Source organism: Palaemon carinicauda, chromosome 2 (assembly GCF_036898095.1).
Source record: "Palaemon carinicauda isolate YSFRI2023 chromosome 2, ASM3689809v2, whole genome shotgun sequence".
Classification (NCBI taxonomy): domain Eukaryota; kingdom Metazoa; phylum Arthropoda; class Malacostraca; order Decapoda; family Palaemonidae; genus Palaemon; species Palaemon carinicauda.
The window spans coordinates 36,880,377-36,892,876 of NC_090726.1; the positions used below are offsets into that span (position 1 = coordinate 36,880,377).

At 43.7% G+C, this 12,500-nt stretch overlaps 1 protein-coding gene across 1 annotated transcript in view; it reads right to left on the bottom strand.

Annotated features, from left to right (window-relative positions):
* LOC137623898 (uncharacterized) overlaps window positions 1-12,500 on the bottom strand; it is a 24,678-nt gene that overhangs the window by 11,006 nt on the left and 1,172 nt on the right. The window contains exon 2 of the mRNA XM_068354697.1: window positions 9,339-9,544. Within this exon, the coding sequence (XP_068210798.1) occupies window positions 9,339-9,544 (206 nt within the window). The remainder of the gene's footprint in view (window positions 1-9,338; window positions 9,545-12,500) is intronic.

Sequence of the window (12,500 nt, forward strand, 5' to 3'; positions counted from 1 at the left end):
CCAAACTAATATATATATATATATATATATATATATATATATATATGTATATATATACATGTATATATAACGGATTTTGAGCGAAGCGAAAAATCTATTTTTGGGTGAGATGGCCATGTCGTCCTGATGGAAGTTCCTATAGGGTAGCTTCCTAGGGTATATTACAACTACGGCGATATTCCCAGAGAATTTACCTTAAGGTACCAGAATTCTAACTCCTGGAGCGAGTATCCCTCGTGAAAGGGATATCGCGACATATCAGAGGACGTATTCTAGACACGTCACATGGCAATCTACATCCTGGACAGAGATTTCGTCTCGTAGGAGGTGATTGACGAGATACGAATTCGGGAAAGAAAAAGGGGGAGCCGCTCCCAAGGCTTCCCTATCCCCCGATTCGTATGCGTGCCTGGCGCCAATTCTGGCGCCATCTGTATTCCTTGTAGCGTACACGAGGTGCTACAGATACTGTATGTAGGGAGGGGTCCTACAGCCCTTTCTTAGAAAGGCAAGGGCGGGTCCATCAGGACGACATGGCCATCTCACCCAAAAATAGATTTTTCGCTTCGCTCAAAATCCGTTTTTTGGGCTCAAGCCATGTCGTCCTGATGGAAGTGTACCAGAGCATTACTGTATCTGTGGATTCTCAGAACGTGCCGTACTCCCCGGAGGTAATTTTTTCCCGGTCGACTAGACCTAGAGACCTAAGATGTTACCGTTATACATCTTTTCAACTAACTATAAACTATGTTAGAGCTTCCTGCCCCCTACAGGGAAGAGTCCTACTAGACTCTGGAAAAGTCTCGAAGAGTACATATATCTATGTATGAATACCAGGCAAGCTAATATAGTGGTCTCGCCCTATATTAAGTAAAGCATAGTTTGTAAAGGACCACTGCGTCAATATGAAATATCGACCAGTTTTCCGCACAATACTTGTATTGGACAAAGGTTTTATATCCGCATAGGAGGAAAACCAATGCAACATAGCTTGCATAAAGGAACAATTCTATTAGAATTATCCCAGATAACGTATATAGAATGAATGCTCAATTATACCAATAAATTGACACAGGTGAAGGAGACGCAAGGTTCTCAAGAACCAGATTATTGACAGGCAATAAATATACAGGTTAACCACAATTATATATATATATATATATATATATATATATATATATATATATATAAGAAGAGGATAACCCAAAACTTTAAGCATAAGTATGATAGTAAACAGAGCTTGTTTGTCTGAAAGAAAAAACATTAGATGCCACTTTTAAGATACCGAGGTATCAAAGTCATAAAAGCCTGTATTACAAATCAATGACATTAGCGTTAGAAACGCTCGGCACACATGTCTGCACTTATGCTAGGTTCACCTTCGGAAATGGAACAGTCTGGATGGGCAACACAGTGCCCTCACTTAGTTTGTAGTACAGTATGTAACTACACACTCACCCTGGAATTAATCGTCCCAATTAAGACCACTGTTCCTCGCAGAGTTAAACAGTAGGGTTAACACCGCGACCCACTGCTACCACAGATCTCTTTTAGTTCCTCTACTTGCTTCGCATAGTGGCGAAAGAACACTCTGGAAGACTTCCAGCTAGTGTATGAACGGAGATGTTCAAAATCCATACAATTAAAGAAATTTAAGAATGAGGCAACTTTCCTCGGATCGTGACCTGCGGGTGTATTGTCAGGATCCGCTCTGCGAATAAAATATGTGATTTTCGCTCTGAGTTGATTCAGAGATAAATTTGAGCCTGATGTTTCTCCCCTGAATAGTTGACCACCCTTGAAGTCTGAAGTTCTATGAAGATAGACCTTTAGGCATTCTACTGGACATAGAGATGCATCTTCTTTCAGAGGGCAGATTCTCCAGGGACCCCACCTGTTGGTGGGTAACTCATTCTTGGCGAGAAACGTAGGATCCGGAAACAGGTTCAGTTCTTCCCCATCCAGGAACTGAACACGACCTGCCTCTCTCGAGAGGCTACAATCTCACTAACCCTGGCCCCGGACGCGAGTGCAAAATAGGAAAATAACTTTTTGTGTCAAATCCTTTAACGCACACTCTTCATTGCTCAACAGAGAAGCGAAATGAAGAACTTGTCTAAAGACCATGAAATGGGCTTTGGAGGTGCTGAAGGTCTGAGCCTAGCACAGGCTTTCGGGACTTTATTAAAGATCTCGTTACCTAGGTCGACCTGGAAGGCATATAGAATGGGTCTTGTCAAAGCAGACTTACACGCTGAAATCGTGTTCGCTGCCAACCCTTGACCATGGAGGTGGGGAAAAAAGATAAGCAGAAGTCTGTCAAGATCTCCTGCGGAATCTTCGCCTTGACAAAAGGCCACCCATTTTCTCCAAGATGACTCATATTGCCTTCTAGTAGATTTGCATTTATATTCCTCAAGGAAGTCTATACTGGCTTTCGAAATCCCGAAACGCTTTCTCACCGCTAGGGAGAGAAAATCATGAACTGCAGGGTCCGGGTTTTCTGTAATGAAGCGCAGACAGTTGACTTCTGGACTCGCTGGGTCAGAACTGGATCTGGTAGTGGTACAAACTTCAGCTACAGTTCCAATGCCAGGAGGAACCACACGCTGTTCGGCCACTTGTGGGCCACTATTGCCGCTACCCTTTGAAGGATCTCAGTTTGTTGAGGACCCTCAACAGAAGGTTGTGAGGAGGGAACAGATAAATCTTGGACCATCTGTTCCAGTCGAGGGACATCGCGTCCACTGCTTCCGCTAAGGGGTCCTCGTACGGGGCACGTACAGGGGCAACTTCTTGTTGTCTTTCGTCGCAAAGAGGTCTATCTGCAGTTCTGGGACTGATTCAGAATGAAGGAGAATGATCCTGCGTCTAAGGACCATTCCGACTCTATCGGTGTGAACCTGGATAGAGCGTCCGCTGTCACATTGCGGACTCCTTGAAGGTGAACTGCCGACAGGTACCACTTCTTCTTTTCCGCCAATCGGAAGACGGCCAACATCACCTGGTTGAGAGGTGGTGACCTCGATCCTTGTCGATTCAAGTATCTCACAACTACCTCGCTGTCTATTACCACTTTATGTGGAACGAATGACGCGGGGAGACTTTCTTTAAGGTAAGGAGCACTGCCCTAGCTTCTAGAAAGTTTTATGAGAAAGGTCTTGAATAGCCTGGACCAAGTCCCCTGGACTTTTTTTCCGATGAGAGTGACCTCCCCATCCCTCCTTCGAGGCGTTTGAGTGAATCGTCACCGACGGGGGAGGTGGCTGAAGAAGAACCTGACTTCTTTAGATGTCTGGCTTGGGACCAAGGCCTGAGAAGAGTACTTAGCCGAAGCGGCTGGTCTTCTCAGATCTCTTCACGCGTTTGATGCATAACTTCTCCAAACTCCGATTGCATCCTTTAGCTGTGCTCTTAGCACTGGGTCTGTCACCGAAGCAAACTGGAGAGAGCGCAGTACTCTCTCCTGCTCGTGTCTTGATATCCTTTCGGAATCTTGAAGTCTATTGACAGAACCCGCTATCTCCTTCCTTTTCTTCGCCGGGGTGGAGAAATGGTGTGACAAAAGGTCCCAGTGGATCTTAGCCACTGGAACTTTTGAGATGGAGAAAGTCGAGACTTTTTCTGTTGATCTTGAAGCCTAGGTACTCTAGGAACTGGATCACTTGACTGGAAGCTTGCAAGCATTCTGTCTCGGATGCTGCCCACACCAACCAGTCGTCCAGGTAGGCTACTACCTGAATTTCCTTTAGGCGAAATTGTTTGAGAGCTACGCTCGCAAGCTTCGTAAAAATCCTTGGGGCTATGTTTAGCCCGAATGGCATGGCTCCGAAGGCGTATAGTCTTCGTTGTAGCCTGAACCCTAGGTAGGGGGAGAGTCGATGGCTAATTGGAATGTGCCAGTAGGCGTCTGACAAGTCTATAGAGACGGAATATGCCCTCTTGGGCAGTAAGGTCCTTATGTGTTGCAGTGTTAGCATTTTGAATTTGCAATTCACTATGAACTTGTTAAGTGGCGACAAGTCCAGAATGACTCTGAGCTTTTCCGAGTCTTTCTTGGGAACACAAAACAGCCTCCCTTAGAAATTGATGGGCTTCACCCTTTTTCTCCAACCGTTCTTGAACGTACTCCTCCATAACGGGGGTGGAGTGTTGGAAAAACCGAAGGTACGGGGGTGGAGTGCTGTACCAGCTCCCGCCCAGTCCATTCTTGAGTAGGCTGTGGGCCCAGGGATCGAAGGTCCACCGATCCCGAAATTTCAGAAGTCTCCCTCCTACCGGTATCACCTCACTTGGACTGCCGTCCTGAGGTCTTGCCTTCCTGACCACGACCACCCCTGAATCCCCTTCCCCTTGAGGGGCGTCTAGACGAGCCTCTGGCTGCTCCTCTAGGCTTTGCTCGAAAGGAAGTAGACTGCCCTTCGAACGCTGGGTGAATGCCGTGGACTGTGTCGACACGGCCTGGGGTACCCACTGAAAGGTGGTCGGGGTTTGTGCCACGATCTGGGGCACTGGGGGCAATGGCAATTGCAGTTGCTGTTGCTGTCTAAGAGGCTTGGCTGGCCGAGACGGTAGCCTAGTCCTCATAGTCTTCCTCTTTGGTTGAGGACCCTCATCCGGGGAAGACTTTCTTTTGATAGCCAGGCCCCACTTCTGGAGAAGGTTTCTATTCTCCAAGGCGGCTTTATCAACAACTTCTTTGACCAAGTCGGTAGGGAAAAAGGTCTTTTCCCCAAATGTTGGAGGAGATTAGTTTCTTTAGCTCGTGCCTCACCGTAGCCGAGGTAAACACGAACTCCCTACAAGCTCTCCTTGCCTTGACAAAGCCATAAAGGTCCTTCGTCACTGTGGCCAGATGAGGCTTGGCCACTACCATGAACATTTCATGGACCTTGGGGTCACTTGCCATCGTCTCGAGAGTAGTCTGAAGAGACATTGAGGCAGTCAGTCTTTCTTTTGTATCGAACTCACTTCGCAAAAGAAAGTCAGACAGCTTAGGGAGGTCCTTGCCGAACTGACGTCCGGCAATATCAGCCTCCAACTTTCCCACTGAGAACGTAAGATGGACGTCCTTCCAGTCTTTGTGGTCCATAGGCAGGGCCAGCGACAAGGGTTTACACTCCTCTAGGGAGGGGCAAGACTTGCCGGCCTCGATTGCTTTTAGTACAGCCAGAAACCCTTTCTGTAAAAGGGGGAAGGCTCTAGTAGGCGAGGACACAAAGGAAGGGAGCTTCCTATTCAATGCAGCTACCTTTGAGTTAGAGAAGCCCCTCTCTTTCATCGAGGATGAAAGTAGAGCTTGAGCCTTAGCATGGTCCATCACTATGACCTCCTTCGGCTCTGTCTCCTCCTTTGAAGCTGGTTCCTTCCTCAGCCGGACATAACAGTCCGGATATGATGCCTTGCTGGGCCAGAATTCCACCCTCCAGGGGAACTGAGCCCAGCTTATCCGAGATGACGATCTTTCCAGTCGTCATCGGCATGTGCTCAGCATACCTCCATGGGTTAGCATCTGAGCACAAGGGAAGGTCTTTCACATTGAGCTTTTTCTGGGGCCCATGTGATTCTGCAAGGCACTGCATTCGCAGTTCCATTGCAGCCGCCTTCTCCTGATTCTCCTTCTGCATTTGTTGGATCATTCCAACAATAGAAGAGAGGGCCTGTCCCAGCTCTACTGGGAGACCGGCCGATGTAGAGGGGCTTGAACTTCATCCTGGGCTTCTGCCAGGTCTTCCTCCTGACACCCGTCCACATCAGACATCCTGTCATTTAGCTGGATGTCTTGCATCGCGACCGCGACTTCGGCATCCACCTGGATCTGAACTTAGGGGATCTCCTCTTGAGGCTGGGGAATCACTGCATCAGCTGATGCCTTAGGGAAAAGATACGCCCTCATCTTCTCACTTGGAAGATAAGGGCCAGAAGTGTTCTTTTGGAAGCCCCTTACCCAGGTACAAAGCTTCTTCCTAGCTATTTAAATGTCTTATTAATCAGGTTAGTGCACACAGTACATACCTGAGGGTCCCAATACCGGAGATCATCCTTGGAGACAGCGTATGCTGCGTGTCTCCTACAAAACTCATGTCCGCAGAGGTTCTTGCTGCTGACATTGCAGAAAGCACTTCCCCACTTCGGAGTGTCCTTCTGTAAAGAGAAGAAATTTCCATGAGTATCAAGTAAACTATGTATCACTGGATATGCATAGTATAGCATAACAATTCAGAAAGGAAAGACACACACTTGTGTTTCCCTCACAACCCATTGTTGCAGCCTTCCAGATAATAAAATAAAAAATGGTTTATCTCTTCTAGAGTAACCAATGCAAGGTTTCCAGAGGAAACAGGTGGAGCTCACACCTAAGCAATGATTTTAAAATCCTGGATAATAGACAGGGAAGAACTCAGCTTCCTATCTGAGGGCAACAGCAAAGGGATGTGCAAGAAAATACAATAGTGTTAGAAGATACAGTGCTGTACCAAAACCTTTACTATAGTTTTCTTCTTACTGTATATGCTATACAGAAGAATACTAGTACAGTATAGGGGGATGTGTGCCGGCCTGCCTTTGCCGGCCGGCACACACCACAACTAGCTTTAAAGTATACTACTTAACAGCTATAGGGCGGCAGCACTCTGGTTCAAATGCCTGTGCCGGTCGGCAGCAACTGCCGGCCGGTAACAGCCAGTGTTGGCCGGCAATGGCTGCCGGCCAGCAACTACACAAGGTAGTACCCAGCTGCCGGCCACACTCTTGGTGACCGGCAGACAAGGACTGACATAAGCCGGCCGGCAAAGGTACAAGACCGATGCCAGCCGGCAGCAAAAGAACCAGAGGACTACACCTGCCCGGCTGCCGGCCTCATAGGCCGGCAGCCGGGACAGGTACAGCACTAGAAGAAAAATAGAATGGATGCCGGGATAAGAGTGTACACAACCTCCAAGCCCGGCAACCGAAAGAGTGCATATAAGGAAGGGGAGAAACTAATTCAGGCTTCCTTGACCAATGCCGTCCGGCTCTGCCGGCAGGCATGGATGAGGGACCAAGAGAGGTCCGGGCAGCACTCGAAAACATAAGACCCTTGCCGGCCAGCAGCTCTGCCGGCCGGCAATGGGCTGAGTCAATTCCACATCCCAACCATTACTAGGTCCAGAAGTAGAACGACGTACAGTACAGTAAGACCCCTGCCGGCCAGCTCTGCCGGCCGGCAAGGTACAGTACAGTAATGGCTAGGCCATTACGGAGATAGAGGGGGAAGGGACAAGAGGGTCCTGCCAACCTTGCTTTAGTGACAGATCACCCGCAGCCAAGAAACTTATCTTAGCCTAAGGGAGATCTAAGGGGAAAGGCCAGCAATACTTGCCAGCTTCCAGAGCACCAAAGCAAGGAAGGCGTTGCTACTCCCAAGGGAAGAACTTATCCTCCCCCGAGAACAGCAACAGGACTAGTCTGGTAGATCACAAAAGAAGGAATCATAACTACAGAAACCTTCGGTAGTGACCTAAGGGAGCTAAGCTCCCTTTGTATGTGTTAGGTCAGCGAGGGGGACTCTGCCCCAAGCCAGACAACACAGACTCAGACTAAAAACTCTGTTGTTCTGTCCCTCTTGAACCATAACTACAGGAACAGGAAGGTACAGTAACACCCTAGTATAGTTTTATCAAAAATAAATTCGGAAAAAACCACTTAGGGATAAGCCCAAGGCTTAAACAGAGGGAAAGGGATTGCATACCTTCTCCGAAGAAAAGAAAGCAACCGGGGAGTATGATAAAGTATACTAAGGCTCCATAAGCAATTAGCCTAGGCACCAAGAGAATCGATTACCTAATTCACCGAAACTCACACGTATACAATCTTGGAAATATTCCACACAGTCTAAAATGTATAAAATATAGCCTAAAGCTTCAATAAAATTTTAATTACACTCGGAAAAACCAAAATCATGCATGAAGTACTAGGACCAAACGACTAGGCTACATGGCCTAGCGTAGGCCAGAATGGCGAATACTTCGCCAAATAATACTAAGCACGAAAGGAAATCCTATGTAATGCTAAATAGCTAAAATTTATTAAAGCAAAACAACCAGGAATGTCGCTCTGACTAACTAATTTATACCTAGCGAGCGACAGTGTCCAGGACACCTCTGGTAGGCTACGGCTCTTGTATCAAAGATTAATCCTATTAATCACTCAAAATTTTACCAAGAGCCTACATTTATACATAACAGACACTATACTCAACTTATCAGAGGCCGATGAAGACGAAGAAGCCATGAAAAGTCGAATAAATCCAAGATTTGCGAGAACAGGAAAAAACACCGAGTTGTTAAGCTACGCAAAAAGGAATACAGATGGCGCCAGGATTGGCGCCAGGCACGCATACGAATCGGGGGATAGGGAAGCCTTGGGAGCGGCTCCCCCTTTTTCTTTCCCGAATTCGTATCTCGTCAATCACCTCCTACGAGACGAAATCTCTGTCCAGGATGTAGATTGCCATGTGACGTGTCTAGAATACGTCCTCTGATATGTCGCGATATCCCTTTCACGAGGGATACTCGCTCCAGGAGTTAGAATTCTGGTACCTTAAGGTAAATTCTCTGGGAATATCGCCGTAGTTGTAATATACCCTAGGAAGCTACCCTATAGGAACTTCCATCAGGACGACATGGCTTGAGCCCAAAAATATATATACATATATATATATATATATATATATATATATATATATACAGTATATAAATACAGTATATATATATATATATATATATATATATACAGTATATATATATATATATATATATATATATATATATATACAGTATATATATATATATATATATATATATATATATATATATATATACATATATATATATATATATATATATATATATATATATATATACAGTACAGTATATAAATACAGTATATATGTATATATATACATACAGTATATATATATATATATAATATATATATATATATATATATATATATATATATAATATATATATATATATATATATATATACATAACACCCTAAAAAATCCTGCTAACTGATTTACATTTCATCAAGAGTTTTCGCACTTAACCTCCTGGCTAGTACCGTGGTTAACGAGTTCGCCTAGCATTCGCATGACTGCAGATCGATCACCGCATGGGACCGTGAGTTTAAGCTGTTTACTTTGGAGGCCACTGCTGTGCTTGGGCACCACAGTGGGAGGGGTTGGGCTTACCCGGCTAACGTTCTGGTGAGCATCTACTCTAATGAAACTGGAAATGAAATCAACGTAAAGCCAAAGAGCAAAGTGATATCTTAAACCCATTCTTCAGAACTCACCCTATCTGTTATCATGAAGAATGGCACCCAGACTGATTTCTGGTAACAGTTGTCGCAGTTGTCTGAGTTGATGACCTTTCCTTTGGCTGAGAATGTAAAATTGAAATTTGGACCCGAGGGAGACTTTATGGCAAGGATGGCGGTTTTGTTACGGCCTACAGCAAACGTTGTGGAACTCTTTCCTGGAGCTTTGAAGACTGTTGAAACTGGAATGGAATAGTAATAACGACTTTAAGTTCCAAGATAACAACAACATAAAAAATAACAACACTAGGACCATTATTGATATTATGTACTATCTCTCAAATTTTCCTTACTTATCTTTCCCCCTCTAAAAGAATGTATCTTGAACTGTAGCTTAAATTAATTGAAGAATAAAAATAATAAAATATGGATCACCCTTCTTGCAAAATTTTAAACAGCATTTGCAATTTAGCTGAGTCATTCCACCTCTGTACAAACAACGATGTATTTTCCTGGTAAATAACTGAAAAACGTCTTCTCTACAACCTGTTCTCATGAGATACTACCGCTAGAGAGTTATTCAGTCCTTTGAATGAATTTTCCAATTACTTACTTTACTTCGACGGCTGTTTTTACCGTCCTAAACAGCAGGGGAACCCTACTCTCTACAGGACCTCCACTGTCGTTTTATCATGTTCGTTTCGTTAAAGTAGTTGCACAGTAGACATTATTCACCATTTGTTATGATTCTAATAACTTACTAAATGCTAAAACATCCGGATTTGATTCGTCATCCATCGTCCTATACAGCCGGGATACCCTACTCTCTACAGGACCTCCACCGTCCTTTTATCTTGTTCGTTTCGTTAAAGTAGTTGCACAGTCGACATTATTCACCATTTGATATGATTCTAATAACTCACTAAATGCTAAAGCACCTGGATTTGATGCGTCATCCATCGTCCTATACAGCCGGGATACCCTACTCTCTACAGGACCTCCACTGTCATTTTATCTTGTTCGTTTCGTTAAAGTAGTTGCACAGTCGACATTATTCACCATTTGATATGATTCTAATAACTCACTAAATGCTAAAGCACCTGGATTTGATGCGTCATCCATCGTCCTATACAGTCGGGATACCCTACTCTCTACAGGACCTTTACTGTCATTTTATCTTGTTCGTTTCGTTAAAGTAGTTGCACAGTCGACATTATTCACCATTTGATATGATTCTAATAACTCACTAAATGCTAAAGCACCTGGATTTGATGCGTCATCCATCGTCCTATACAGCCGGGATACCCTACTCTCTACAGGACCTCCACTGTCATTTTATCTTGTTCGTTTCGTTAAAGTAGTTGCACAGTCGACATTATTCACCATTTGATATGATTCTAATAACTCACTAAATGCTAAAGCACCTGGATTTGATGCGTCATCCATCGTCCTATACAGCCGGGATACCCTACTCTCTACAGGACCTCCACTGTCATTTTATCTTGTTCGTTTCGTTAAAGTAGTTGCACAGTCGACATTATTCACCATTTGATATGATTCTAACAACTCACTAAATGCTAAAGCATCTGGATTTGATGCGTCATCCATCGTCCTATACAGCCGGGAAATCCTACTCTCTACAGGACCTCCACTGTCGTTTTATCTTGTTCGTTTCGTTAAAGTAGTTGCACAGTCGACATTATTCACCATTTGATATGATTCTAATAACTCACTAAATGCTAAAGCATCTGGATTTCATGTGTCATCCATCCAAAGATTGAAGTCTCCACAAATAACTAATTGATTTTTATACATGATAATCATCTCATTGAGTTCACTGAATTCTTCCAAGAAGATACTAGTGTTTGCTCTCGGAGGTTAGTAAACTGTTACAATGGATATTTTTCTGATTTTTTCTGCGTAAAGTTTATTTCTGTATAAATAAAGCTTGTTACACTATAGTCCATTTCTTTTAGCGATGCATGTTGCACTGACTCGCGGCGGTGCCCTTTTAGCTCGGAAAAGTTTCCTGATCGCTGATTTGTTAGAATTATCTTGTCCAACCAATCAGCGATCCAGAAACTTTTCCGAGCTAAAAGGGCACCGCTGCAAGTCGGTGCAAACATGCATCGCTAAAAGAAATGGACTATAGTACTTTTTAACTTTTTGAGATTTGAGTAACTTTTATGAGTGAAGAGCCCGACACCCCCACCAGACCTACCCTCTCTCGGAATGGGAAAGGTGTATGTGGGGGGGGGGGGGGTGTCATTTCAGTGATCTTAGCCATGTCCAAGTTATTTAACCATGTTTCATATAATGCTAGTATGTCCAAATATATCCCGTTTATCAATTCTCGAATTTAAATAGTTTTATTACCCACAGATTGTGTATTTACATAACCACGGTTTATGACGTCCTTAGTATCCAAGATCAGTATTTTCTGCAAGTCTTTTCAATTCCAAGTCATAAGCTTTGCAATCTCTTGAATTTACTATGTGGTCATTTGGTTTGTTTAACTTGGTGCAGTTAGTCCACTTTAACATTTGCGAATTACATTCCTTGGTGGAATTATTTGAAGTGTTTCGTTAATTGATTCAATATTCAAAGATAGATTATCAACCTTCTAAGTGAGGTCAGTGGTCTGGGTGGAATTTGCTGCACATGCGTTAAGCTCCATAACTTTTTTTTTTTTTTTTTTTTTTTTTTTTTTTTTTTTTTTTTTTTTTTTTTTTTTCAATACTCGCCTCTTGTGCACTCAAAGCATGGTGCCTCACTCTCAATTACCCCCCCCCCCAGTTCTAATATATATGTAACTTAGCTTTTATGGCTTCTTCAACGCAGTATGGGCATATTCAATGAAATTTTAATACTTCTTTATCACTGATGCTTGTCACTATAGACCAGTGATGTCAGGTTGGCCTTTTACAGGCCACAAACCTCAAATAGGAAACTTAAATGTTTAAAATCACGGGTTGTAAAGTATTCTGAATACACTCATTGTACTCTACTTAGAAAAATGTGTGTCATTTAACGTTATGCCTTGAGATGTTGATACAGATATTTCTTGATAGTTACTTGATTCTCAACGATATTAATGATTGATCGACTCATAACTAATCTCCAGAAACTGACGATTTGATAAAACCTTTTTTCAAAGGCCGCTCATGAATGGCAGAAGGAAGGGGCAGTGACATTGCC